The sequence below is a fragment of the Camarhynchus parvulus genome, chromosome 21 (genome assembly GCF_901933205.1).
Source record: "Camarhynchus parvulus chromosome 21, STF_HiC, whole genome shotgun sequence".
Lineage (NCBI taxonomy): Eukaryota > Metazoa > Chordata > Aves > Passeriformes > Thraupidae > Camarhynchus > Camarhynchus parvulus.
In genome coordinates this window covers 2,098,727-2,124,338 of record NC_044591.1, presented here as the reverse complement: position 1 = coordinate 2,124,338, position 25,612 = coordinate 2,098,727, and the positions used below count along the sequence as shown (strand labels likewise).

Genomic DNA, 25,612 nt, shown 5'->3' with positions numbered 1-25,612 from the left:
ATTGCAAACTAACTAATTAAAAAGCTTTATGATTAAATGGAACTGAAAATATTTTTCCCAGCAGTTGCCGGAAGAAATGATTAATCCCCCCCACTGCCTGCCTGTGACCTATTTTCTCATCACCAAGAGCCAGAGGGAGAATGGGGAGGAGGGGGGGCTCCTTTGTAAGCTGTTAAATAGGTCCTGACCTATATTGCATAAATCACAGCCATTTATTTTGACCCTTGGAAATTATCCCAGAATACGTGGCAGGATGGATGAGTAGATAACAAGACAGATCTGGGAAGCAAGAGGGGTCCTTTCCCTGGGGACCCTCAATGTAGAGGCAGAAGATCTCAGAGAGTACATTCTCCTCCTCTTACTTTTTCTTAGTCTCTCACCCTCTTTCTTTCTTCCCTCTCCTCTGTTTTCTGAGGGAGGCTGTAAATAAAGTGAATTTTTGTCTAAAAAACAGTGCTACTGCTGGTGGCCAATCTTTGCAGGCAGCCACATCTGCCTGTCCCATTGTCAGAGTTAGGGCACAGCATGTCTCTGATGATGGGGACAAGTGGCCCCACTCTCAGGCACTGCTGTTCATGGAGCACTAAGCCTGGCACAGAGGGCAGAGCTGGGCTGAGGTTCTCCCTGTCCTGGTTTCAGAGAACCATGGAAACATCCCAGAATGGTTTGGGTTGGAAGGGACCTTAAAGGTCATCCAGTGCCACCCCTGCCATGGCCAGGGACACCTTCCACTATCCCAGGCTGCTCCAGGCCCCATCCATCCTGGTCTTGGACACTGCCAGGGATCCAGGGGCAGCCACAGCTGCTCTGGGCACCCTGTGCCAGGGCTTTGGCCCTGCCGTGCTCCTCTTCTGCTTCCCATCAATCCAGCAGTTGGATGTGGTGTGTGACGCATTCCAGGTGTGTTCTCACTCCACTGCCAGTCTGTGCAGAGGTGATTTCCTTCCAAATATTTCATTACAAACTGTCCCATGTGCTTCTGAATGCCCAGCAAAGATCTCTGGAACTGGTTAAGTTCTTTCTGGTGGAATTTTTTTTTCCCCCAGTAGAAAATTATATTTTATTTTCATGCAAACAGCTCAAATGAAGAATAGCACCATACACATTGTGTATAAAAAGCACCTTGACTCTTCATTTTTAATGGATTCTCTTCTATATACAGACATTAGATTAAAAAAATAGAAGAATTTATTTTAGCATTGTCAGAAAAGCACTGTTCACAATACCCAAAACAAAGGTGTATTTTTGTTTCCCTTTCACAGATTATTTATAACACTGCTATTCTTAGATGCCATTAAAAATGCCTGTACAAAGGCAACATTATGAGTTTCTTTCACGTGGAGTTGGAGCAAATCCGTGCAGATTGTTGCACAAACACTGCCTGATGTGGCTGCTCTCTGTAGCCCTCGCTTTAATGTGTTGTTTTTTCACTTCCAAGAGGTACCTGCCAGTGTTTGTCTTATTAAAATGTCTGTGTTGTCTTCATTTAGAAAGGGCGTAGCAGTTTTTATCCAAAGTTGCCAAACTCATCCTGGAGTGTGGGAACTGGAGACCCACTGCAGTGTCAGACACAGCAAAGAGCAATTAGCCCTCCTCATTATGCAAAGTGATTGGGTTTGATGCTGCTCAAAGTCACCCATTTTGTAACTGTTTGAAGACATTCAGCCCAATTTAGTCAGCAGTGCAAGACTTTAGGAGGCAAAGGAGCCCTTTGGTGTCTCCAGCCAGTGCTGGAGTAGGGGCTTGGGCTGGCTGGGGCATGAAGAGTGGGGGAGAGGACCTGTGAAGGTGGATGTGGAAGTGGAGGTAGAAGCAGAGCTTTCCTGGTGCCCAGGAACTTCTGGCCAGAGCCCAGCAGCCCAGGACAGGGTGCCCCCAGGGCTTGGCCCACAGATGCTGGAGGTGCTGCTGCCAGGCTGACTCAGGGGACATCCCTGCCCATGTCAGGGGCTTGGAGAAAGATGGTCTGTAAGGTCCCTTCCAACCCAAACCATCGTGATTTTCTGACTCTTCAGGGTCTGTCCTGCAGTGTAGGACACCAGAATCCCCAAGCCTGGAGCCAAAGCTGCTGCCTGGTGTTTCTCATCTGTCCTGAGATGGGGCTGCCCCTTCACTCAGTGCTGCCCAAACCCTTGGAGGGGTCTCTGTCCCAAGAAAACTGGGAATTCAAGGACATGGAGAGGAAACCCTGCCAGGGAGCCCTGGGATAGCCTACCTGCAGTCCCAGTCCCTGCCCAGGGCCACCCTGGGACTGGGCACTGTCCAGGAATGGGTTGGGAGAGGCATTCAAACACTCAGAGAATAATTAAAGTTGGAAAAGCCCTCCAAGATCAGCCCAACCTTCTCCAAGCTACATTGCCAAGTGCAGCATCTCATTTTTGTGGCATGGGGACTCCACCACTGCCCTGGCAGCCTGTGCCAATGGCTGAAAACCCTTTCAATGAAGGAAATGTTTCCTTATATCTAGCTTGCAATTCCCTTGGCACAACTTGAGGCCATTTCTCTTTGTCCCACTTGATGGGATCCTTGTCCCACCTGGCTGGGGACACAAATCTTCTTGGGCTGCCCCACAAGTGGTGGATCCCTATGAGAGTCCAGGTGCTGTGGATGCCACAGCTGCAGCCCCAGTGTGGCTGCAGGACCCTGCTCTCGTACATGGGCATCCCAAAATGCAGCTGTGTGATGGTTTGGCACCTGGCCCTGGTGTCCTGCTGTGTTTGCCCCCAGGGCCATGGCAGATGTCACTGTGCAGGCTCACAGGAACTCTGCCAAATTCAGTCAGTTGACATTTTTTTCTTGGCTTTTGCACTTTCAATTTTCTTTTTTTTTTAAATGCGACTTTTTAGAAGCAATTTTTGTAAATCCTTTGGGTGTCTCGCAGCCTACCTATGTTTCGAGAGACTCTTTCTTTGTTGATCAGACTTTGGTTTCAGCTTCAGTTTGACTCGTGGCAGGGATAATCAGATGAGGACTCAAAATCAAACCAGTGTGTTATTTTGAATTAGGATCTCCAAACTCAAAAGCAAATCAGCAGGGGAAAAAACCTCCAAACACCACAAACCTCTGCTTGGACTTGGGCTTTAAATCACCTGGGATGCACTTGGCTGGAGGAGCCCAGAGAGGTGAAAGGGGAGAAGTGTTTGAGGTGAATGTGCAGGTTCTGGAGAGGTGATGCCAAGGAGGAAGATCAGGTTTGATAAGAGAGGGTGGAGAGGTGTAAATGGTTTTTCCTTGTGGTCTGGGTTTAGAGGAGAGCACATCACAAGCACACCTTCCTCAGCCAGGCAGACATCAATTTCCCAGGCTATCAACCACCTTGTAGGCTTGGCCATTATATTCCATTTAAAGTCCTCCAGGAGCAAGGATGAGGTTGTCCAAAAGAGTTGGACAAATGATTTTTAAACAACTGTGTTGTTAGTGCCCTCCAAGGGCCTGGGAGGGTTCATCCAAGCCCTTGAGCTCTAAAACTGTAAACATTTCCTGACCTATTTCTCTCCTCGCCTGCCTGGGAAAGGTCCAAGGGAGTGCTGAGCCCGATCAGACAAACGAGGCCATGGGTTTTCTGTGTGCTTATCTTTCCTTGGGATGTGTGTATCTGTACTTGAGCTTTTCACTGTCATCAGTCTAATTACCAGAGACCCCAGTGACAATCAGGAACCTTCAGCACCAAGTCCAGATGCATAAAACAGATATTGTAGTTTTTAGAAGGGAAAAGTGTTCCTGCACAGTGTTAATAGTGGAGATCTCCCAGGTGTTTCACAGAATCATAGGATGGTTGGGCTGGAAGGGACTCAAAGCTCATCTCATTCCACCCCTGCCATGGACAGGGACCCCTTCCATAGCCCAGGCTGCTCCAAACCCCATCCAGCCTGGCCTTGGACACTGACAGGAATCCAGGGGCAGCCACAGCTGCTCTGGGCACCCTGTGCCAGAGCCTCATCACAAAGAGAAATTTCTCCCCAGTATCTCATGTAGCCCTGCTCTCTTTCAGTCTAAAGCATTCCCCCTTGTCATATTCCTTCATGCCCCTACATGTAACACAGAGCTCCCCTGCACTCCCTGCAGAGGGATTTACCATCAGCATCTCCACTCCTTGGGTTTGGCCACACACTTGAAGAAGCACATTCCTGACAGGCCCCTCTCTTACCACCAAGCACACCAGAGCACTGCTCAGCCAACAGCTTGACACGAAATTAACTCCATTCATGGCCAGGTTGGATGGTGTGGGGAGGCCCTGGCACAGGCTGCCCAGAGAAGCTGTGACTGCCCCTGGATCCCTGGAAGTGTCCAAGGCCAGGCTGGACACTTTGTCTAGTGGAAGGTGTCCCTGCCTGTGGCAGGGGGTGGAACTGGATGAGCTTTAAGGTCCCTTTCCAACTGAAAGTGTTCCATGATTCTGTGACCACAAGATCCCTGACAGGAAGGTGCAGCCAGGTGGGTGTCAGTCTCTTCTTCCAGGGAAAAAGCAACAGGACAAGAGGACATAGTCTCAAGCTGTGCCAGGGGAGGTTCAGGTTGGACAGCAGAAAGAATTTCTTCATGGAAAGGGTGCTCAGACATTAGAAGGGGCTGCCCAAGGAGGTTGTGGAGCCCCCACCCCAGAGGTGTTCAGGAAATACTGTACATGGCACTCAGTGCTCTGGGCTGGTGTCAGGTGGGCATCAGTCAAAGGTTGGACTTGATTTTGAAGGACTTTTCTGATCTTAATGATTCTGTGATTCTGTGGGATCTTCCTTCTGCCTGACTGCCGCTTCATTACCCTCTGTCCATCAGCACTCCACTGCAGAAGTTGGTGAGAGGTGCTTTCTCTTTTCTGGCAGTTTCACACTGACCTCTTGTTCCCATGGGAAAAGCAGAAATGTCTCCATGCCTCCATCTCCATCTCTGTGTCATTTCAGAGCTGGGACAGAGGTCAGTCCCTTGGTCACACCCTCAGACACACTTAGGAGTTCCCCAAACCTCATGTCTCACTTTCTGCCAGTCCCTGCCAGAGTCTCACAAGGTGACCTCTCCTCACTGAGGGTGCAGGGGTGTCCTGTGCAGTGACTTGAAGTCAGGGTCTCACTGGGAACTTGCCAGCTCAGATTTTGAGCTGCTGCCCCTCTGTTGCATCTGATGATCTGCCAGGGCAGCCTGACCTGCCATGGATGGATGAGCACCTTCAGTGTCACTACAGCCACTGGATTCCAAAATCTGTTCCTGCACCTCCTTTTCTTGGTGCTTGCTCACAGCTGGGCTTTCCTAAGCACTCTTTGTTTTCCAGAAGCATTGTGCTGTTGGCATGGCTGTTTTGCTCTGACTTTTGGGACTTCATGGCAGCCAGGCTCCCAGCCACTTTCTCTGACCATATTCAGAACCCTCTGTCATCGTCCTCTGTTGGCTCCATGTCCCTGGGAGACAGGGACTACCTGTTCTCTTGTATGAGGAAATCCTGCCCATCCACCAGTGCTTCTGGATGAAGGGCACAATTCCTAAGGGCATCGATGGAACCATCACCTGCACCACTATGTGACTGCTCCAGTCCTCAGCTAGAAAACTGGAGACAAGGGGCTGAACAAAAGTTTGGATATAGTCTCATCATCACTTTGAAATGTGCTCTTGGGGTCCCCAGCCTTGGAAACTTGACCGTGGCCCCTGGAGAAGCAGGTTCAGTGGCAGTGAGAACTTCTCCTGAGGTCCAAAACCCAGTGTTCAGGTGGGCTTTACCTCCTGGCAAAGGGAGATGGGAGTTGGGGAAGAGCAGATGGACTGTGCTGAGGCTGGCTAAGGCACAGCAGGAGGGGTAGGGGGAGGAGGAAAGTGCTAAGAGAAAAGCACAGAAGAGGGAAGAAGTTCCCATCTTCCCATCTCCATTGACCTCAAGGCTTAGAGAAGCAATGTGAGTTTTGTAGCTACTGTCTTCTCTAGAGCCTTTCCTGAGAGTAGTGAATAGCCCAGGGATATCCATACTCACATCCCTGAGTCTGCGTCTCTCTGCCAGGAGGAAGGACCTCTTTGTTCAGACCTTGGTGGTCTCTCCACCTTGGTCTCCTGCCCTTCCTCCTTCCAGAAGCACAGCACCTGATTCTGGACTGGTTTTTCTGATGATGGATTTGTTTTTTCTTGGCAGGATCTGAGTGAGTTGAACTCGACCACAGTGAAGAGCCCCACCAACACTGTGGCAGTGCAGAACCTCAAGGCTGGCACCATCTACGTGTTCCAGGTGCGGGCGCGCACCGTGGCGGGCTACGGCCGCTACAGTGGGAAGATGTATTTCCAAACCATGACTGAAGGTGAGTCTGCAGCTGCTCTGTAAAGGTGACTCAGGGTCTAGAGAGATGGTGGAGATAGACAAGCAGCTGGTCCCCTTGGTGTCAGTCCCTTCAAGGGTGTGTTGAGAAACCACATTCATGACCCAGAAAGAGGCCTGGGTGCTTGTTCCATGCAGGGAAGGCCCCAGTTTCTGCCCAGCCTTTCTCTTGTGGGGATGTGTCTGCTCAGATGGATGTAGAGGAAGCAAAATTTATGTTTTCTGCCTGCACAGCTGCTGATGACAAACTCAGAGGCATGTCTTACTTTTCTAAATTTATGCTGCTGAATAAAACAGACCAAGCCCGTTTTTTTGGCCCTGGGGCCAAGGACAAGGCACAGCACGCATCCACAGGACTAGACCTTCCTCTCAAAAGGAATAGCTCTATCCACCCTTCCTTCTGGGACACATCCCCCAGCCAGAGGGGAGTCCTGAGTGTCCAAGACCAAAGCCATGCCAGGAATCAAACATGGCCTGTGCTCAGGGCTGTCCTCTGACCTCAATGACCTTGTGGGGGACGGCACATCCTGTGCCGCAGTAACCTGTTCCCTTTTCCCCTGTGCCAGCCGAGTACCAGACCAGCGTGCAGGAGAAGCTGCCGCTCATCATCGGCTCCTCGGCGGCGGGGCTGGTGTTCCTCATCGCCGTGGTGGTCATCGGCATCGTGTGCAACAGGTAGGGCAGGCTGAGACACCCAGGGCGGGGCACTGGGGACAGGGGATGGCAGGGAGGGGACAGAGGTGTCCCCGCAGCACAGCCCCAGCCCCGAGGGGCCCATGCTGTGCTCAGGTCTTCCTTCCCTTCCAGAAGACGGGGCTTCGAGCGGGCTGACTCGGAGTACACGGACAAGCTGCAGCACTACACCAGTGGCCACAGTACGTACAGGGGGCCCCCCCCGGCCCTGGGGGGCCGCTCGCTGCTCGGTTCGTGCTCCTGTTCACTCGGGGCTTGGGGAGGGCTCCGGGCAGGGTGGGCATGTGTGTGTGGGCAGGGCAGCTCCAGATCCCCCTGCCCCTGATCCCTGCCCTGCTCTCAGCCCTGCACGCTGTCAGGTGCCTGAGTGTGTCCTCCAGACCTCTGTGACAACCAGCACCTCCTGAAGCAGCACTGTCTTCTGTGCTGCAGCATCTGCCACCACAGCATGTCTTGCTCCTCCAGCTCCTGAGCTTTGTCCGTCTCCTGGGCATCCCCTTCCCTGACCTGTCCCCGTCCTGCAGGGTGCTGTCCCCCTGCAGGAGCCCACAGACCTTTGCCAGAGAGCAGATATGAGGTATATCTATGTATAGGTATATAATACAATACCTAACATGCCCTCTCTTGTAGCCTCCCTCTTCCAACATCCCTGTGCAAGGCACTCCCTCACATCCAGCATTCCTGCTCAGCCTCACTGCACACCCTGCCTCACCCCAGTGCATCCTTCTTCCCCCATCCCTGGAAGTGTCCAGGGCCAGGTTGGACAGGGCTTAGAGCAACCTGGGATAGTGGCAGGTGTCCCTGCCCATGGCAGGGGGTGGAATGAGATGCAGTCATTTAAGATTCCTTTCAACCCGAACCATTCCATGGTTCTATGATTAACCCCTGCCTTCATGTTCCTGAAATTCCTTTCTCCCCCCTCACTGGAGACCTGTTGCTCTAATCTTGCCTTGTTCCAATCTCAGTTGTTATTTTCCTCGTGTTCTACTTGCAGCTTCAGGAATTCTGCCCTTTTAATACCTTATTCCTGTACAAATCCAGGCCTTGCTCAGAGCATGGAAAACACCAGTAGTGTTTCCACTCAGGACTCACTGTTGCTCCTGCATTTACCTGGGAAACTTGTCCCAAAAGGCAGAGCTGCAGCCCTGTGCCCCAGCAGCCTGTGCTGGCTGCCTCACTATCACTTACCAGGAAAAATGACACTTTTCAGGAGACATTATGTAAATGCAGCTCTCAGTTGTTTGTCAGCCTGGGCTGCAAAGACACATTCACACATTCTCCCGGGGCCTGGTGTGGGATGTGACAGCTCCAGGCTGGGATGGGTTTAATCGCTGTGCCTGCACCACTTGGAACAGGCCTGGTGCCACGGGATGCAGCAGAGCTGATAGAGCCTGGCTGCCTTTTAGCCCCTTCCTCACCCAACACACCTGGCCAGGGCTCAGTCCCTGCTCAGTCCCCAGCACTGATTGCTGTGCAGACACTGCAGCACATTGCCAAGGCCCAGGGAGCTTGTGAGCCCTGCAGAACCCCCTGAATACAACCATCCTGGAGCTGGGAGTCAGTCTGGTTCTCTGTGGGGCTCCTTATTTAGGGAGCCGTGAGCTCTGCTCTCCAAATAGCCTATTTTGGAGTGAGCCAGGGGCCAGAAAATGAGTACACAAAGGGGAGAAGCACAGGTGAGGGCTGTCCCACAGTGCAGGTGGCTGGGATGTGACAGCAGCAGTCCAGCCTCACCAGGTCCCTTGGCCGCTGCCTTTCCCATGACGTGTCACTGTGTCCCCTGCTGGGCCTAGCGAGAGGAACCTGTCTTTTGTGATTTTCCTAGTGTGTCCCACTACTTCTCTTGGGGCTCCCAAGAGGGAACTCAGCCTTGGGCAGGGGTGCCAGTCAGGAGAACAGGGCAGACTGGACTGTCCCTCCTGCTTGCACAGCTCCTGGAAGGGTCACAGATCACCCGTGGAGGAGTCTGCAGTTTGTAGTCCAGGCTCATGATGTAGCTCCTTACTGTCTGAACAATGACCTGTGGGCCAGTGTTCATGAAAATCAGTTTTAGCAGTCTTGTGAAACTTGGCTCTGCATGTTCTTTCTCAAACTGTTTCTCTCTGCTTCATGCCTTGATTACGCACCTTGCTGAGGTAGAAGACCGTCACTCAAACTGTTTTCTCTTTTCCTTGATGCCAACCATTCCAGTTGCATCCATCTCTCTGACTCTCTCCCTGACCTTTCTGCAGTGACTCCAGGGATGAAGATTTATATTGATCCTTTCACCTATGAAGATCCCAATGAGGCTGTCAGGGAATTTGCAAAGGAAATCGATATCTCTTGTGTCAAAATCGAGCAGGTGATTGGGGCAGGTAGGTGACCTGGGAATGGCTGGCTGGCCCTCAGCAGCACAGGCTCCTTCACGGTGCCAGGATTTGGGAGGGTTTAGCCTGATGCCACTAGAACTGATGCCATAAAGACCTTACTTAGCCCCAGGCTGGACTAAAGGAGCTGGGGAGTCCAGTGCAGGAGAATCAAGACCATCAGTTCCCATGTGCATATGATCCCACGGGCTGGCAGTGCTCCTCACGGATGAGTGCAGCTGGAGGGAGAGGGAGGGAACACGGGTCAGGGGGGTGGGTGCTCAGCTCAGGAACAGGGGGTGGGTGCTTGGCTCAGGGTCTGGGGGTGGGTGCTCAGCTCAGGAACAGGGGGTGGGTGCTCAGGGTCAGGGGGTGGGTGTGTAGGGGGGGTGCTCAGCTCAGGAACAGGAGATAGGTGCTCAGCTCAGGAACAGGGGGTGGGTGCTCAGCTCAGGAACAGGTGGGTGCTCGCTCAGGGCGGGGATGGGTGCTCAGCTCAGGACAGGGTGGGTGCTCAGCTCAGGAACAGGGGGTGGGTGCTCAGCTCAGGAACAGGAGGTGGGTGCTTAGCTCAGGGTCTGGGGGTGGGTGCTCAGCTCAGGAACGGGCAGGGCAGACACAGCTGGGGCCAGGGGTCCCTCGGGGGGCACAGCAGAGGTGGGGAAGGCTCATAGGCCCTACTTGTGTTCACAGGGGAGTTTGGTGAGGTGTGCAGTGGGCATCTGAAGCTTCCAGGCAAAAGGGAGATCTTTGTGGCCATCAAGACCCTCAAGTCTGGCTACACGGAGAAGCAGAGACGGGACTTCCTGAGTGAGGCCAGCATCATGGGGCAGTTCGACCACCCCAACGTCATCCACTTGGAGGGGGTGGTCACCAAGAGCTCTCCAGTCATGATCATCACTGAGTTCATGGAGAATGGCTCACTGGACTCCTTCCTGCGGGTATGAGATCTGGGAGTGTGCAGCTTTAGAGGCTGTGCTAGCACAGAGGGGATTTGGGGGGAAGGTTCCCTTTCCAGTGGCCCTCCCAGCCTGGCGTTCCCTGTCACTGGGGCAGCTGCTGCATTGTCCAGAGGTCTGTGTTCTGGGAACAGAGCTGGGGGTGGCAGCACCATGGCTGTCATTTCTTATGTGTCTGTCCACTGATCCCAGCAAGAGGCTGTGCCTGCCTGCCCACAGGTGCACGTCCAGACTGACCCATGGACACCCGTGGAGGGACACTCTAACACAGCTTTAACCCAGCAGGACCCAACCTCCAGCTGCTGTGTCTAAATATTTATAGTTCTGGGTTTGAAGTGGGTAATTGACTCTGTTGAAGGGAAGTAACCTGGTCAATGGGAATAGATTGTCCCTTCTGAGCCCTGCTGTGCAGGGTGGGTGCATTTTGAGGTGACAGCAACTGCTGTAGTGGTGCCCTTGGGATGTGTGAGGTGACTCCCAACCCCTGTGAGCTCTGCACTCCCCACCCTCCCTGGGAGGGAATGTACTCGTGGCATATCCTGCCATGGGTGTGGAAAGAGGCTCCTGGCTTTTGCCTGGGCTGTGAATCTGCTCCTGTGACCCGTGTCCGTGTGTCCCTCAGCAAAACGACGGGCAGTTCACGGTGATCCAGCTGGTGGGGATGCTGCGGGGCATCGCCGCGGGCATGAAGTACCTGGCAGACATGAACTACGTGCACCGGGACCTGGCTGCCCGCAACATCCTGGTCAACAGCAACCTGGTGTGCAAGGTGTCTGACTTCGGCCTCTCCCGCTTCCTGGAGGACGACACCTCCGACCCCACCTACACCAGTGCTCTGGTAATGCTGCTCTGCAGCCAGGGAGGGGCAGGGATGCAGGAAGGAGTGGGAGAGGGAAGGAGGGACCCCCCCTTGACAGCAGGGAGCACCTTTTCAGGGTGTCAGCAGTGGAAAGGTCCCAGATGAGAAAGAGCAATGAAATAAACTGAAGATTTTCCTTTGCAAGGTCCTGTCATTCCTGTGGATAGTTGAGCCTTCCTCCAAACATGTCTGCAAACACACACATGTTCCTGAAGAGCCCTTGGTTGGGAATTTGCTCTGCACCTCCCCGTATGATTCACCTGGGATCCTTTGAGATGTGACCTGCCCTGACAGATTTGTTACCAGGACAGCAAGTCTGGGTTTCTTACCATCACTGTCCAGTCATGCTGCCCTGCTGTCCTTCCTCATGTCACCTCACTGGCTCAGCCCCAAAAAGGATAGACTGAAAGTGTAGGAAGTGTGGGTGGGTGCCAGATACTAGATACTGATCTTCCAGAGAGTATCCAATTTAAACAGAAATTAACTCCTAAAAATGACTTCATGTTCATGTAACAACTTCCCAGGAACACCTTGGTGCCATAGACGCAAGTGCCACCAAGAACTTGTGGCTCATGTCAGGCTGCAGAAGGTGCCCCAGGACCAGAGGATTATTTGGTTTTGCTCAGTGAGAGCTCAGCCAGGAGTTCTCATAAATACCACACAGAAATTCTCCACACAGTGCATCAGGATCAATGCCCACGTCAGAAATCCTTGGAAATCAGTGCTCATAGAGCTGGGGCATGACCTGTAGGAAGTCACCTCTCCTGGGTCTTTTGAAGCTGGCAGCAATGTGATGTCTGGCATAGCTCTTAGTAAATTTTATCAGTAGCTAAATACCTAACAAACACCTAAAAATGTGTGGGTTTATTCTCATCCGTGTAGCTTCAGACATCAACTCATCCATCTCACACAGCCATCAATGGTTTTTACAAACACTAATAACATTCATTTTTCATATATCCCTTACAGCCAATTAAATTCCCTTTGTTAACTAAATACATGGTGTTTACTGCTGTTCTCTATCCCTGGTTTTATGCCTGTAGCTTTTGTCTCTAATAATAAATTCATCATCCCTAATTTATTCTCCTTAAACTGTGGGCATTGTAGCAGGATATTTATTATCCATAATGACAGATTATGTGCACCTACTGTATCAGAAGTATCTTCCTCTGTAAAATGGTTTTTATCATCATTCTCCCAGTGACCTTGTGTCCATGGGTGAGCAGAAGCCACAAATTCTGGCCTGGGAGGTTCATGCTGGACCTTAGGAAAGTCTTTGGAGTGATGGGAGGTCTCACTGAAGTGAGTTCCCACAAGAATCCTCCAAAGTCAAATTTCTACTTTAGGACTTCTTTTTAGCCATTTTTAAAATCCACTGCTTGCCAGGAGTCTGCCTGATGGAGAGGACATCCTGTTTGGTATGGATTGCTTCATCTTCCCCTTTTGTGGAAAACAATATTTTGTCTGAGGTTTATGGCTGTGAAAAGATTAAGAAACATTATCTTTTTTCATTATTCTGGCATGAACTGGGGCTGAGTCCTATGAAGTCCTGAGAGATCCTTAATAAGACATGGCAGTTGTTCATTGACAAAATATAATGTTTTTTAATCTCCTCACAGCCACAAAACACAGACACTTCTGCTTGTTTTTTCAGCACAGGGGAAGATTTTCCCTTCAGAAGGTCCCTTGAGTGAATGGCTGAAGTCCAAAGCCCCTGGTAGAAAATCAGGAGGCAGGAAGGGCTTAAGCAGAGCCTTCAATCCCTGTGTCCCCATTTGTGTGTGCCACTCCTGTGCTTAACTCTTCAGTGGGAGTGGAGAATCCTGAGTGCTCCAGAGCTGGATGACAGAGACCCCAGTGCCCACCCAGTCTTATCCCATTTCCTACACCCCATTCCATACTGAAGGATCAGAACCTGCTAAATCAGGTGTAGATCCACAGGCAGACTGGGACACCAGGAGTCAGGCCAGAAATGGTCTCTTGCTGACTTCAAAGAGTGGAAGCTGTAGATGGCTGAAGAGGAAGGTGTTCTAATTCCCTTTATTCTGCTCTGCAGGTAGCCAGGTGACAGCAAAAGGATAGAGAGAGAGATCAGTTTGTTTTTTTTACATTCCTGGCCATTCACTTTCTACCAAAGACCCTCTTAGCACATGGGCATTTTGCCATGCAGGGGCAGGAGGCAGGGGAAGGAGCTGGCCTTGATTAAGATGGTGACAAGGAGACTGAGGAGACACCTCTGAGTGACCTTCAGGGCAGTAATGAAGAGACAGAGCCAAACTCTTTGCAGTGTGACCAGATGATACAATAAAGGGATCATAGACAAAAACATGGCTGGGGAGGTTCAAGGTGAGCAACAGGAAAAGCTCCTTCCTCAGGAGAGCAGTGGGACAGGTCTCCAGATGGGGAGAATCATCATCATCATCATTGAAGGCTCCCAGCATGGCTGGACAATCCACATCCACCCTGAGGGACAGACAGGCCTGAGCTTCCTTCCTTCTGGGATTTTCCTTGACTTTCACAGGCAAATATTGTGGACACTGCTATTTTTCAGTTGCTCCTGCTCTCTCTGTTACCATCCCGTTTTTGCCCTGCAGGGTGGGAAGATCCCGATCCGATGGACGGCACCTGAGGCCATCCAGTACCGAAAGTTCACCTCAGCCAGTGATGTGTGGAGCTATGGAATAGTCATGTGGGAGGTGATGTCCTATGGAGAGCGGCCCTACTGGGACATGACCAACCAGGATGTGAGTTCTTGGGAAACCAGGGGCAGAAACACTGCCGTGGGAAGCATTGCAAGGCCAAAGCGTGTACACAGCCTGTCCCAGGCTGTGGCATGTCCAGAGCCTTCTCTGTTGTGGCAGATGTATCCAAGGTCAACACCTTTGGAAGCAGTAATGGGAATAATTTTGGAATTTATTCTGGCCCCATGGTGCTGCTGTGGCAGAGACTGAGGATGGCACAGCACCCACTGCACAGGGCTAAGGGGAGCACCCCAGGGGTGTTGGCAGGTACTGAGGAAGGGAAGGAGCAGGTGGATGAAAAAGGAGATGTCCCTGAGCTGAGAGCCTCTGGAGTAGAGCTTCATCTGCTGGGATCACAGACACTCCAGGAAAATCTGTTACAAAGCCACACAATGGCTTGAGTTGGAAGAGATCTTTGAAGATCATCTCCTTCCAGCCCCCTGCCATGGTCAAGAGCATCTGCTAGATGGTCATTAAATCTCCCATGGGAAGCTTGCAGTGTGGTCTGTAAGAACCACAACTAACTTAGACACAGTTAGAAACCAAAGCCATGAGATACTTCATAACATACTCAATTTTAAATATTTCATTCCTCTGCTCTAATTCAGGTCAAACACTTACATGCACTCCTTGCTCCGGGGATGTTTCCTGCAAGGATGGCTGCAGTCCCTGCCCTCAGCCCAGCAATGCCATGTCCATTCTCCCTGCTCCTCTTGGTGTGGTACGTGGGCTCAAAGCCCATCTGGCCAGTGGCAGTGAGTGCTGTGAGGATGCTGCACCTGCACACCTGTGTGTGTCAAAAAGCCACTTTTAACTCTGTCTCTCAGAACAGCTACCCTTTCTCACATCATGAATACTCAGGATGTAACACCAAGGTCCTGGGTGCACCTAGGGGATGCAGAAAGCTTGTCCTGGCTCTTGCAGTATCTGCCTGGCTTCCAGTGTGTCTCAGAGCAGCGCAGGAGAGTCCCTTGGAAGCCTTCAGACATGCACTTCATCTCCACCATGCTGTGGGCTCCTAAGGCCTTGCCTTACAGGGAGAGAGCCAAGCTCCCTGTCCCTCCTGTCCATGACTCCTGTCCCTCCTCCTGTCCCTATGGCAGATCAGACCTTTTCCATCTCAATAGATCTCCATCTGCGCCACATCAGGTTTCTCCAGAGTGGGGATATTTCCTCCCTAATGCTTGGTGGGAAATTTATTAATATGAATTCCTAAGCCTGGAGCAGGGGGATGATGCCTTAGAACCTTTGTTCACAGCCTCTGCTACATCAGGAAAATGTTTCCATCAGTTCTTGGAGGCAGAGGCGTGGGTCTGCCTTTCTCAGCAAGGACAATTCCCTTCCTGCTAAGCCATTGTTGTCACCTCAGCTTCAAGCATGTCCTGCACCAGGTGTTCTGTACTTTCCCTGTCCCTTGTCCTTCTCTGGGAGCTCTTCCCTCGGAGGTTTCTCCTGCCACAGCTGCGCTGCTGTGGCAGCACCACTCACTGTGCCAGGCATGGCAGAGCTGTGCCTGTCCCTGGCACTGCTCACTGCCCTGGGGATGGCAGAGCTGTGCCTGTCCTTGGCACCACTCGCTGTGCCAGGCATGGCAGAGCTGTGCCTGTCCCTAGCACTGCTCACTGCCCTGGGGATGGCAGAGCTGTGCCTGTCCTTGGCACCACTCACTGTGCCAGGCATGGCAGAGCTGTGCCTGTCCCTAGCACTGCTCACTGCCCTGGGGATGGCAGAGCTGTGCCTGTCCCTGGCACTGCTCACTGCCCCGGGGATGGCAGAGCTGTGCCTGTCCCTGGCACCACTCGCTGTGCTGGGGATGGCAGAGCTGTGCCTGTCCCTGGCACCTCCTGCTGCCCCAGGGATGGCAGAGCTGTGCCTGTCCTTGGCACCACTCGCTGTGCTGGGGATGGCAGAGCTGTGCCTGTCCCTGGCACTGCTCACTGTGCCAGGCATGGCAGAGCTGTGCCTGTCCTTGTCACTGCTCACTGCCCTGGGGATGGCAGAGCTGTGCCTGTCCCTGGCACTGCTCACTGCCCTCGGGATGGCAGAGCTGTGCCTGTCCCTGGCACCACTCGCTGTGCTGGGGATGGCAGAGCTGTGCCTGTCCCTGGCACTGCTCACTGCCCCGGGGATGGCAGAGCTGTGCCTGTCCCTGGCACTACTCGCTGTGCTGGGGATGGCAGAGCTGTGCCTGTGCCTGGCACTGCTCACTGCCCTCGCGATTGCAGAGCTGTGCCTATGCCTGGCACACTCGCTGTGCTGGGGATGGCAGAGCTGTGCCTGTCCGTGCCACCACTCGCTGTGCTGGGGATGGCAGAGCTCTGCCATCCCTGGCATCTCCCGCTGCGCGTCGCTGTCCCCAGCCCCTGCTCCCTTTCCGTGCCGCAGGACCCGGTGGCCCAGAAGCTGTCACCACTTAAGTACAGCTGGTCCTGCTGTGGAGGAGCGTGGCGGATATTGAGGGCAGATTACCCTCCTGACCCTGGGGTGTGAGCGCCTGGGGCGGTGGCTGGGAAGGACACGGAGAGAGCTGGGGCTGCCTCTGGATGTGGCTGACATGGAGAGAGCTGGGGCTGCCTCTGGATGTGGCTGATGGCAGCAGGACTCGCTGGGAACAGAGAGGAGTGCTTGGTGTTTGTGTGGAGCTGGTGCCCACCCTGTGCCTCCCCTGGCACTGGCCGGGGCAGACCTGAACCCAGGGAGCTGGGCTGGGGCTCAGCACCCCTTGGGAGGTTCCCTGAGCTGCACAAAGTAGCCATGAAATCCTTGAGGCTGGAAGAGGCTCTGAGATCATTGGGTCCAACCATCAATGTAGCTGTGTTCACCCTAAACATGTCCCCAAGTGCCACATCCACACACCTTTTGAAGCCTTCCAGGGATGGTGACTCCATTTCCCTGCACAGCCTGTTCAAATGCTTGACAACGCTTTCCCTACAGTCCAGTCCAGACTTTCTCTGGTACAACTTGAGGCCATTTACTCTAGTTCTGCTAGTTGTTACCTGGAAGAAGAGACCAGCACTCCCCAGCTCCACCCTCCTGTCAGTCATTTGTAGAGGAGTTACCTCTGGTCAGACCTTCACAGGCCCCATGGGGCCACCCCCATGTCCAACCAGGGCAGCAGAACTGGGGGAGGGCTCTTCCGTCTGGCAAATTTTGGCAGCAGCAGTGCCAGCCCCGTGTCTCAGGTCAGCCTGCCCAGCACCATGGCCACACACAACAGTGTCTGCAGCACCTCCCAGTCCATTCTGTGCCTGGAGCCACAGACCATCTCAAGCCCTGCCAGATGCCCGTCTCACAGGCTGGATTGTTTGGCATGCATCAGCCACCAGCTCTTCCCTGCTTCTCTCCCATTCCCATTCCCAGTATCCTTAATTTTCTCTGTGTAGTCTCCCTACTCAACAATATGTCCTCCACCACAAGTATGTCTAGACTTCCCCAGGATGGGGGCACAGCCCTAGGCAATCCCACCAGGAAGATCTCTGTCTTTGGAATTGTGCAAGACATGGCTGGACAAAGCCATGGCAGCCTTGATCCCATGGTGAGAATAGCCAGAGACATGGAGGTTCTTCCTCAGGATCCCTGAGGGAGGTTCTGGCACTCTTCCTTCCCTTGTCCATCATTCCCAAGGAGACTTTGTCATCTTGAGATCTGCTCCTGATTTCTGCAGTATCCTCAGCTCTGGTTTTTGTCCTTACTTCTGGATTTTGTTGCCATGCACGAGCCCATCTCTGGTGTTCAAGGCTCCTTCTGCTCATCCTGCAGTGCCCATGCTGTGTGTGGCCAAGGAGGCAGGAGAATCCTGCCTGTACATGCCCCTGTCAGAGGAACAGATGTTCCTGGAAGAAGTGGAGCAGCTTCATCCTCGTTTGTCACTCAGGAGAGGATTAAGGGCTGCAGGTGCAGAGTGGCAGGGAGGTGGAGTTCCCCTTGAAGAAGATTCTTCAGCCCTTGTTCCATTCCAGAAGATCCTCCAGTCCTTGCTCCAGCCCTTGTGGACATTGCAAGACCAGACATTTCCCCAGATCGTGTGGAGTGAGGAATGACCAAAGCAGTAAGGATTGACCAAAGCCTTTTTGGATGCACTGGAGGTGCAGTGTGGCTTTGGCAAGGTGTGCTGCAGCTCTTTTGTGCACACTGCAACCAAGTTCTCCTGGGCCTGGCTCTGCTGACTAGGGTCTGAGTCCTCCCCATGCTGTTTTGCACTTGCACAGGCCTGCAGAAAGATCCAGCTGTTTCTGCTGACTGAGCCACCCACGCCTGGCACAACCCTGTCACCTGGACGAGCTGGTTTGTGTCAGGAGCACAAAACACCACTGGAGGCTGGAAAACACAGGGACAGGCTCCCTGTCTGTAACTCACCCCCCTTCTTTGGATGGAGATGTTTTCCCAGCAAGCTGTTGTGCTATGTCCAAGGAAAGCATGATCCCATCTCTGACTCCCCTGCCTGCAGCTGTGGGATCACACATCCTGTCAGGGCAACAGGGGTGCTTTTTTTCCCAGATCAGGAGACTGCTCCTGACAATCAGCCCCCCAGGCTGGATGGCTGAGCAAAGCTCGTGGCACCTCCCAGCACACCTCACACCTTGCTGAGGGCTGGAAGTTCCAGTGTGAGGTGGGGACAAGATGGGAAGGCAGCAGTGAGTACGGGCTGCAGGATCAGTCATGTCAGTCACCCTCAGGATCCAAGAAAAGGCACATTATGAGTTAAATAGGTTTTATCACAGCTGTACTGATGCCTCTGTCTCTTCCTGCAGGTGATAAATGCCATTGAGCAGGACTATCGGCTGCCACCACCCATGGACTGCCCAAATGCCCTTCACCAGCTCATGCTTGACTGTTGGCAGAAGGATCGGAACCACAGGCCCAAATTTGGGCAAATTGTCAACACCTTGGATAAAATGATCCGAAATCCGAACAGCCTGAAAGCCATGGCACCTCTCTCCTCTGGGTATGTGTCTCTGTCCTCCTCTTGACCCTTGGCTCCTCTGAACAGGTCTGGTGTCCTCTGGGTCCTGGTGGCACCATCCCTGCACCTCTCAGGAGCTACTTTAGAGCTTGCCTGTGTTTGATCCTTTATAGGGAGAGCATTAAAAGATCATAGAATCACAGTTTGGGGTGGAAGCGACCTTAAGATCATCTCATTCAACCCCTGCCATGGGCAGGCTCAGCTTCCACTATCCCAGGTTGCTGCAAGCCCCATCCAAGCTGGCCTTGGACACTTCCAGGCTTGGGGCATCCACAGAACAGGGATACAGATGTCAAGGTTCCTCTCCTTGGGTAGCTCTGGTGAGCACAGGCACTTGGACAGTGCACTCTGTACATAGAGGAGCACCTTGGTTTCATGTACATAGGGATGCTGTGGTGGTGGGATTGTTCTGGAATTCCAGTCCCACTGCACTGGGGGTAGATAAAGCCCCTGAGGCAATGTGGAGTTTCCCTGGGCTGGGTGGGTTGCAGCAGCTTGTGGGAAGCACTGCCCCTATACAGGAATGAGCTTTCTCCCCGTGAGTAGCCAGGATTTAAAGTTGCACCCCATCATCTCTGATGGCTCCTGCCTCTCCTGCAGGAACTGATCCAGAGGGGCTTCCCTGTCAGAACAGTGATTTCTGGGTGGAATCCCACACTACAGGGCAGTGTCTGCACTGTGAATGATGCTGATGCTGTGCCTCAGCTGCTGGGGGGTGCAGGAACAGTTGTGCTTGCAGCTCTTGGTCTGTCACTGCCCGTTTCTGTGTTTCAGGATGAACCTTCCCCTCCTTGACCGCACAATCCCGGATTACACCAGCTTCAACACTGTGGATGAATGGCTGGATGCCATCAAGATGAGCCAGTACAAGGAGAGCTTTGCCAGTGCTGGTTTCACCACCTTTGATGTAGTATCTCAGATGACTGTAGAGTAAGTGCCCAGGCTTTGAGTCCCAAAGCACAAGGAAAAGTCCCAGCAATTTTGCAACAATTAGTATTGAATTAGATTTTATTTTCATATGATGTAGTTTTACTTTTATAGAATTGTTGCTTCGTGGAGCCACTTCTAATCTATTCAGTCTCCAGACCATGTGTCTGTCACTCTGCACCTGCAGAATCCCTCTCCCCACTACCACTCTGAAAATGAACACCCCTGCCAAGGGTGTCCAGACTCCTTCATGGGACAAACTGAGATTTCAGGCTGGCATCAGACAATTCTCCAGAGCACTTCTGAACTCTGCACTCCTCTTGGATGGCTGATGTATTGATGGAGACAAGCGTGGTGCAAAGTTCTGCCTAAGAAAGGTAGAATCACAGTGTGGTTACAGTTGAAAGGGACCACTGGAGATCATCCAGTCCAACCTTCCTGCTCAGCTTCTAGAGCTCCTCACTCAGGATTACATCTGTGGAAAGAGATTTCACACCCTCTCTGGGAAGTCTATTTCACCCCCACAGTAAAGAAGTTCTTCCTCATGTTCTAGTGGATCTTTCTGGGCATTCATTTCTTCCCATTGCCTCTCCTCCTGTTGCTCTGCCACATGGAGCAGAGCCTGGCTCCAGCCCCTGCCACATCTCCTCACACACCTCAATAAGATCCCCTTGTGGGAGGTGGTTTCAAGTTTGTGCTGCATCCACTAAAAATGTCCTGCATCTACAAAAATATCCTGCAGTGACAATTGACAAGTGACAATCAGCACCTGATCCATAGCAAGTTCTTCAGAGAAATCAGGCAGCTGAAATCCCACTTCTGGAGGGTTTTGAAATCCCTTGCGGCTGGCTGAGACTTTGATGCCTCTGCTGAAAGATTTGTGGCTGGCTGCAGGTATCCCTAGAAACCCCCAGAAAGGGCCAAGCATTAGAGCCATCTGTAAGGGCTGCAATGTCTCTGAGCCTGGCAGCCAGGGAGGGTTTTGGATTTGTGCTTAAATCCAGATGCTTAAATCTACCAGTGAGTCAGAATCCATTCACTCAAACAGCCACTGTGACTTTCTCTGGCTTTTTATTTGCTGCTGGGAAGTTCCCATGGCAGTTCTGACTGTTTTGGGACATCTGTGGTGCAATCCCAAGGCCCTGGGGATGATTTTGTCACAGTATTGCCTGGGTTTATACAACAGAATGAGAGAGAGTCCACAAAAATCTGAAGAGTAGGGAAGAACTTTGATCAAAGAGAGGTATCAGACCACAACCCACCCCTGCCTGGGTTCTGCTCTTTGCAATATCTGACAGCAGGCAGGATGCAGACAATCCAGCTAATGCTGGCTGTTCTTTCACAGACATCCTCAGTGTCCCTTAAATGCCAGTTCTCCCAGTCCCTTACCACATCCTTCAAGTCCTCTCCAAGAGCCTTCACCACAATTCTAAGGGCATCCTCAGCTATGTCCCACTAGTTTTGGCAGACTTCCATTCCACATTTCTCACCTGCTTGGCTGAATGTACAATAGAGAGGACAGTCCTTTTTCCTTGGAAAATTGTGGGGTAACAGGACTTGACACCACTCCCTGATGTTCAGTGGCCATTGCAGAAGCTGATAGGAATGTCAGTGGAGCTGCTGGTTTATCCAAATTTGGAGAGCCAGCAAAGTGTGAGTGTTTCCTGAAAGCTGACTGAGTTCCCCAAATCCACATGGTCTCAACACTGACCTGCTGGAAAGGATTCTCACTGGTTTTTCTGCAGGCTGGGACACCTGGGACACCCAGTTATCTTTCAAGAGTCACAGAACCATTTGAGTTGGAAGGGACCTTAAAGCTTTAAGACACTTTCCACTGTCCCAGCTTGCTCCAAACCCCATCCAGCCCGGCCTTGGACACTTCCAGGGAAGGGCCAGCCACAGCTTCTCTGGGAACCTGAGCCAGGGCCTCACCACCCTCTGAGCAAAGAATTCCTTCCCAATATCCAATCAAATATTTAATGATCAGGGTAGAAGGCTTGGAATCACTGGGTTGTGCAGAGCTACAGTCTTACTCTGTTTACAGACACAAGTGAAGAATTTTTTCCACCCTTTGGAGCTCTCCTTTACCCTGCTTTGCCCAATAACCTCCACTCTAAACATGGCAAAGATTTTGCCACTCTTCCCCTTAAACATCTGTTCCTAACACTCGAGGACAAAAGGCACCTGGAATTCCTTCAAGTCAGGTTTGGGTCGCGTGGCCTCCCATCCCCTGATGGGAAGAGGAAGATCTGAAGATTTCATGACTGAGGTTTATTTGCCAAGGGGGAGATGAGAGCAAACTCAGCTGGAGACACAGACAGGACCAATTTAGTGCCACGCTCCTGCTCTCGGCATGACTTTGATTTCTCTCAGATGTCTAAATCTATAAAAAATAGAAGCTGCCCAAAAATGAGATCACCATGATTTAACAAAAGGATAAGTGCAAAAATTGATCACTTCATGGTCTTATCAGCTCAAAGGAAAAGCATCAAGAACAGCATCGTCTGCATATGGGGGTCAGATCTGCACTGAGGAGGGGCAGCACATCCCTGTCCTGTGTCTCCAGGGGTAGGAAAAACGGGTTGTTGTGTCACAAAATGAAAGAAAATCCAAAATCCAAAGCAGTAGATGGGTAAAAAATTTAAGACAAATTGACTCACAAGCAGAGAGCAGAGCCTGTGGCATTTTGTTTCACACTCTCTGTTGAGGTTCAGGACTCTGAGGGTGCTGCAGGTAGGTAGAAAGTGCAAAGATGGGACAATAAGCAGGAAAAAGTGAAAGAGTAAAGGTTTCACAGGGTTTGCATCTGTTTGTTTCATTCATGAAAGAAATCTGTGGATACTTCAGCTCTCTAAATACCATTCTCATGGACTCATAGAATCAGGGAATCATAGAATCACAGAATCCCAGAATGGTTTGGGTTGAAAGGGACCTTAAATATAATTTTAAATACCATCTGTGATCTTGTTCTGCTTTGAGAAAATACCTCCTGATATTTGTTTTTGTTTCCTTTCCTCCCAAAGGGACATTCTGCGAGTCGGGGTCACTTTAGCAGGACACCAGAAGAAAATTCTGAACAGTATCCAGGTGATGAGAGCACAGATGAACCAAATCCAGTCTGTGGAGGTTTGATAGCTGCCTGTCCTCCCACTCCTCCTCCTTGAGGCCCTGCTCCCCTTTGCCCCTGTATGTCCAAGCTCCAGTTCCTGAGTGTTCTGCATGGACCAGAGACAGGCAGCTGCTCTGAGGATCATGGCAGCAGGAGGGAACACCCTGTCCTCAACAATGAGAAGTTGCCAAGAGCTTCTAGAATTTAAGCAATGGAAAAAGGGAACAAAAAAAAAGACAACTATTTTGAAAAAAAAAACAAAAAACAAACAAACTACAAAATATTTTTAAATAATAATAAAGCAATTGCATTCTTGAAAAGGGCTCCAAGACCAATGGGAGTCTCCAAAGGAAGAGAAAAGAGCAGCTTCATGTTTCCTCTTGCACAAGGCTGCTGCAGCTGGACCCAGGCACCTCTGGAGCAGTGGGACTTCTCCAGGAAGAGGAATGCAAGGAAAGGCCACGAGAAGCACATCTCTTCCTCCCGTGGGCTCTGGGAATGCTGTGAGCCAGGCCCTTCCCCAGAGCCCCTGCGAGCAGATCAGAGGGGGAGAGCTGAAGCTCTTTGGTGCTGTGAAACCAAGTGCATCTCAGAAACTGATGGACTCCTTCAAAAGCTGAAGACTTTTTTTTTTTTAAAAAAAAACAAAACCACAACAAATAAACTAAGACTAGAGGAGGCTGTTTCCGACAAATGAGAAGGAATCTGTAACGCCTGGGGGGGTGGGGATGGGGAAAACCAATCCTTTTTACATCTCTTATTTTCTCTTGTCATGGAACAGTTTTGTGAGTGACAGTTTCCTAAGGGTCCGTCCATCCACCCTCCAATGGCATCGTGTCTCATACATATCATTGCTCAAGACTTTAGTGATATCCTTTCTAGATGCCAATGATCTTTTCCCAGAAGACTTCCCAAGTACAGTATGTAGTAGTTTTTGATTACAAATGCTGACGTGTACCTTTATTTTTCGGTTGTCATTGTTGGGAGATTTGTCCTTTTACATTGTTTTGTTAACATCAGTTTGTGAGTTTGGGGTTGGAAATTTTCGGTTGGTTGGGGGTTTGGTTTTTTTAATGAAAAAGAAATGACATCTCCAAGCATCATATCATCCAAGAACTTAAATCCCTTCCCTGTGGAAGGAAAAATTGCAGCTTATTGACCATATGCCAGGAGAAAAAGGTTTTTTATATGCACATTTCCTCCCGTTTGCTTATTTGTTCTTTCCAATTGGTCATGGCACGACAGATGTTTGTGGCTGTTTAGGTTCCAGGTGTTTGCCAAAGGGAAATGGCCACCAGCTCAACTTGGGGGTGAACAGCATCACAGGGGGGTTGGGAGGGAAATGTGGGAGGGTGGAGGGGTTTTGTGAGGAAATGATGACCCACAGATGGCTTCAGAGCCCTTTGGAAGTGTCTGGCTGCTGAGGAAGGTGTTGGATTGGTGCATGGGAAAGGCAGGGCAAGCCCAGTCCTCTCAGAGGAGCTCGTGGCACAGCATTTTGGAGAGGGGATTGTGTTATCTCCAGGTGGGGAAGGGTCCCTGCAGGTTCCAGGCTGGGCAGGTGGGCTCTGTGCCTTGGGGACCCTGTCCCTTCCTTGGGTGATGCAGCTTCAGGCTCAGCCCCTCACGTCAAAGAGAGCCCGGGACAGCAAAAACTCCAATCCCAGCTCTCCAGAGGCAAAATGCTGTGGATGAAGCTGAATGATCAGTCAGTGGGTTTGTAAATAACTGAAAAAAATTCTTTAGTTACTGACCAGGTCTTTGGGATGTGTGAATGCCACCAGCTGAGCGCAGGGAGGTGCAGATGAGAATCAGGTTGTTCTCTGTGCCCAGCACCACCTTGCATCCTTTGAAGCATTCCACATGTGGCATTTTCCCACCCATCTCCTGGGCATGGCCTCAGGACTGGTGTTTACAGCCCTTGGCTGCCATTGCCATGCCATTCCTGGGCTCCTCCTCTTGTTTTTGGCAGCAGTGAGTGTTGAAGGCACGTTCACTGGGAGCTGCCTGGCTCTATTTTCCAGGAGCTGAATCCAAGAGGAAGTATGTCTGCTGTGGATGAAAATCCCAAGCTGTCTAGACCTCTGTGGCCAGACATCATCTCCCCAGACTGCTTGTAAAATACGAGGCCCTTAATGAAATGCTTCTAGCATTTTCTGCTGCCAGAGCAGATCCAACAACAAAGCCCCTGCAAGTGGCATCAGAGCAGTCCCTGCAAGTGAGACTTCTCTCCTGAGCTCTTGCCCTGTCCCAGGGTTAGGTGCTCCAGCCCAGGGGCTTTTCAATTGTCCCTCCAGCCCCTGTTAATCCAAAATCTCTAGTGCAGTATTATGTTTATGTTTGCATCCAGCCCAGCCCTGGGTTTGCAGCTCTGGGCTTGCCTGCAGTGATGGGAACCTGGCAGGAGATGTGTGCTGGGTGCCAGGCTCCTGTCCTGAGCTCAGTGCCCACAGGGCATCCCCTGGGACAGCCCCAGCATCTCCCTGCATGGCTGGCAGGTGGCACAGAGTGGTGTGGAGAGAGGGGCAGTGGCTGTAGGCATGGGCTGTGCAGGTGGTACCTGGAGGGGCAGCTCTGCCCCAAATCCAGCCTGGTTTGCCTGTGTATCCAAAGGGATACTTGGAATGCCTTTGCATCCAAAAGGCACTTGCTCCTGGTCAGGTGATGGGCTCAGCTTTGAAAGGACATAAAAATCACTGGAGTTGACTAAACCACAGGAAGTGTTTG

At 51.6% G+C, this 25,612-nt stretch overlaps 1 protein-coding gene across 2 annotated transcripts in view; it reads left to right on the top strand.

Moving 5' to 3' along the window:
* Window positions 1–23,110, top strand: part of EPHB2 (EPH receptor B2) — a 129,286-nt gene extending 106,176 nt beyond the window's left edge. Inside the window, exons 7-16 of one of the 2 annotated variants that reach the window (XM_030964023.1) lie at window positions 6,110–6,272; window positions 6,856–6,964; window positions 7,097–7,164; window positions 9,214–9,336; window positions 10,021–10,268; window positions 10,909–11,124; window positions 13,740–13,889; window positions 18,638–18,831; window positions 19,624–19,779; window positions 22,800–23,110. In XM_030964023.1, the coding sequence (XP_030819883.1) occupies window positions 6,110–6,272; window positions 6,856–6,964; window positions 7,097–7,164; window positions 9,214–9,336; window positions 10,021–10,268; window positions 10,909–11,124; window positions 13,740–13,889; window positions 18,638–18,831; window positions 19,624–19,779; window positions 22,800–22,908 (1,536 nt within the window). In that variant the 3' untranslated portion in view covers window positions 22,909–23,110. The remainder of the gene's footprint in view (window positions 1–6,109; window positions 6,273–6,855; window positions 6,965–7,096; window positions 7,165–9,213; window positions 9,337–10,020; window positions 10,269–10,908; window positions 11,125–13,739; window positions 13,890–18,637; window positions 18,832–19,623; window positions 19,780–22,799) is intronic. The other variant, XM_030964024.1, reaches the window with a different exon arrangement.
* The last annotated feature ends 2,502 nt before the right edge of the window (window positions 23,111–25,612 follow it).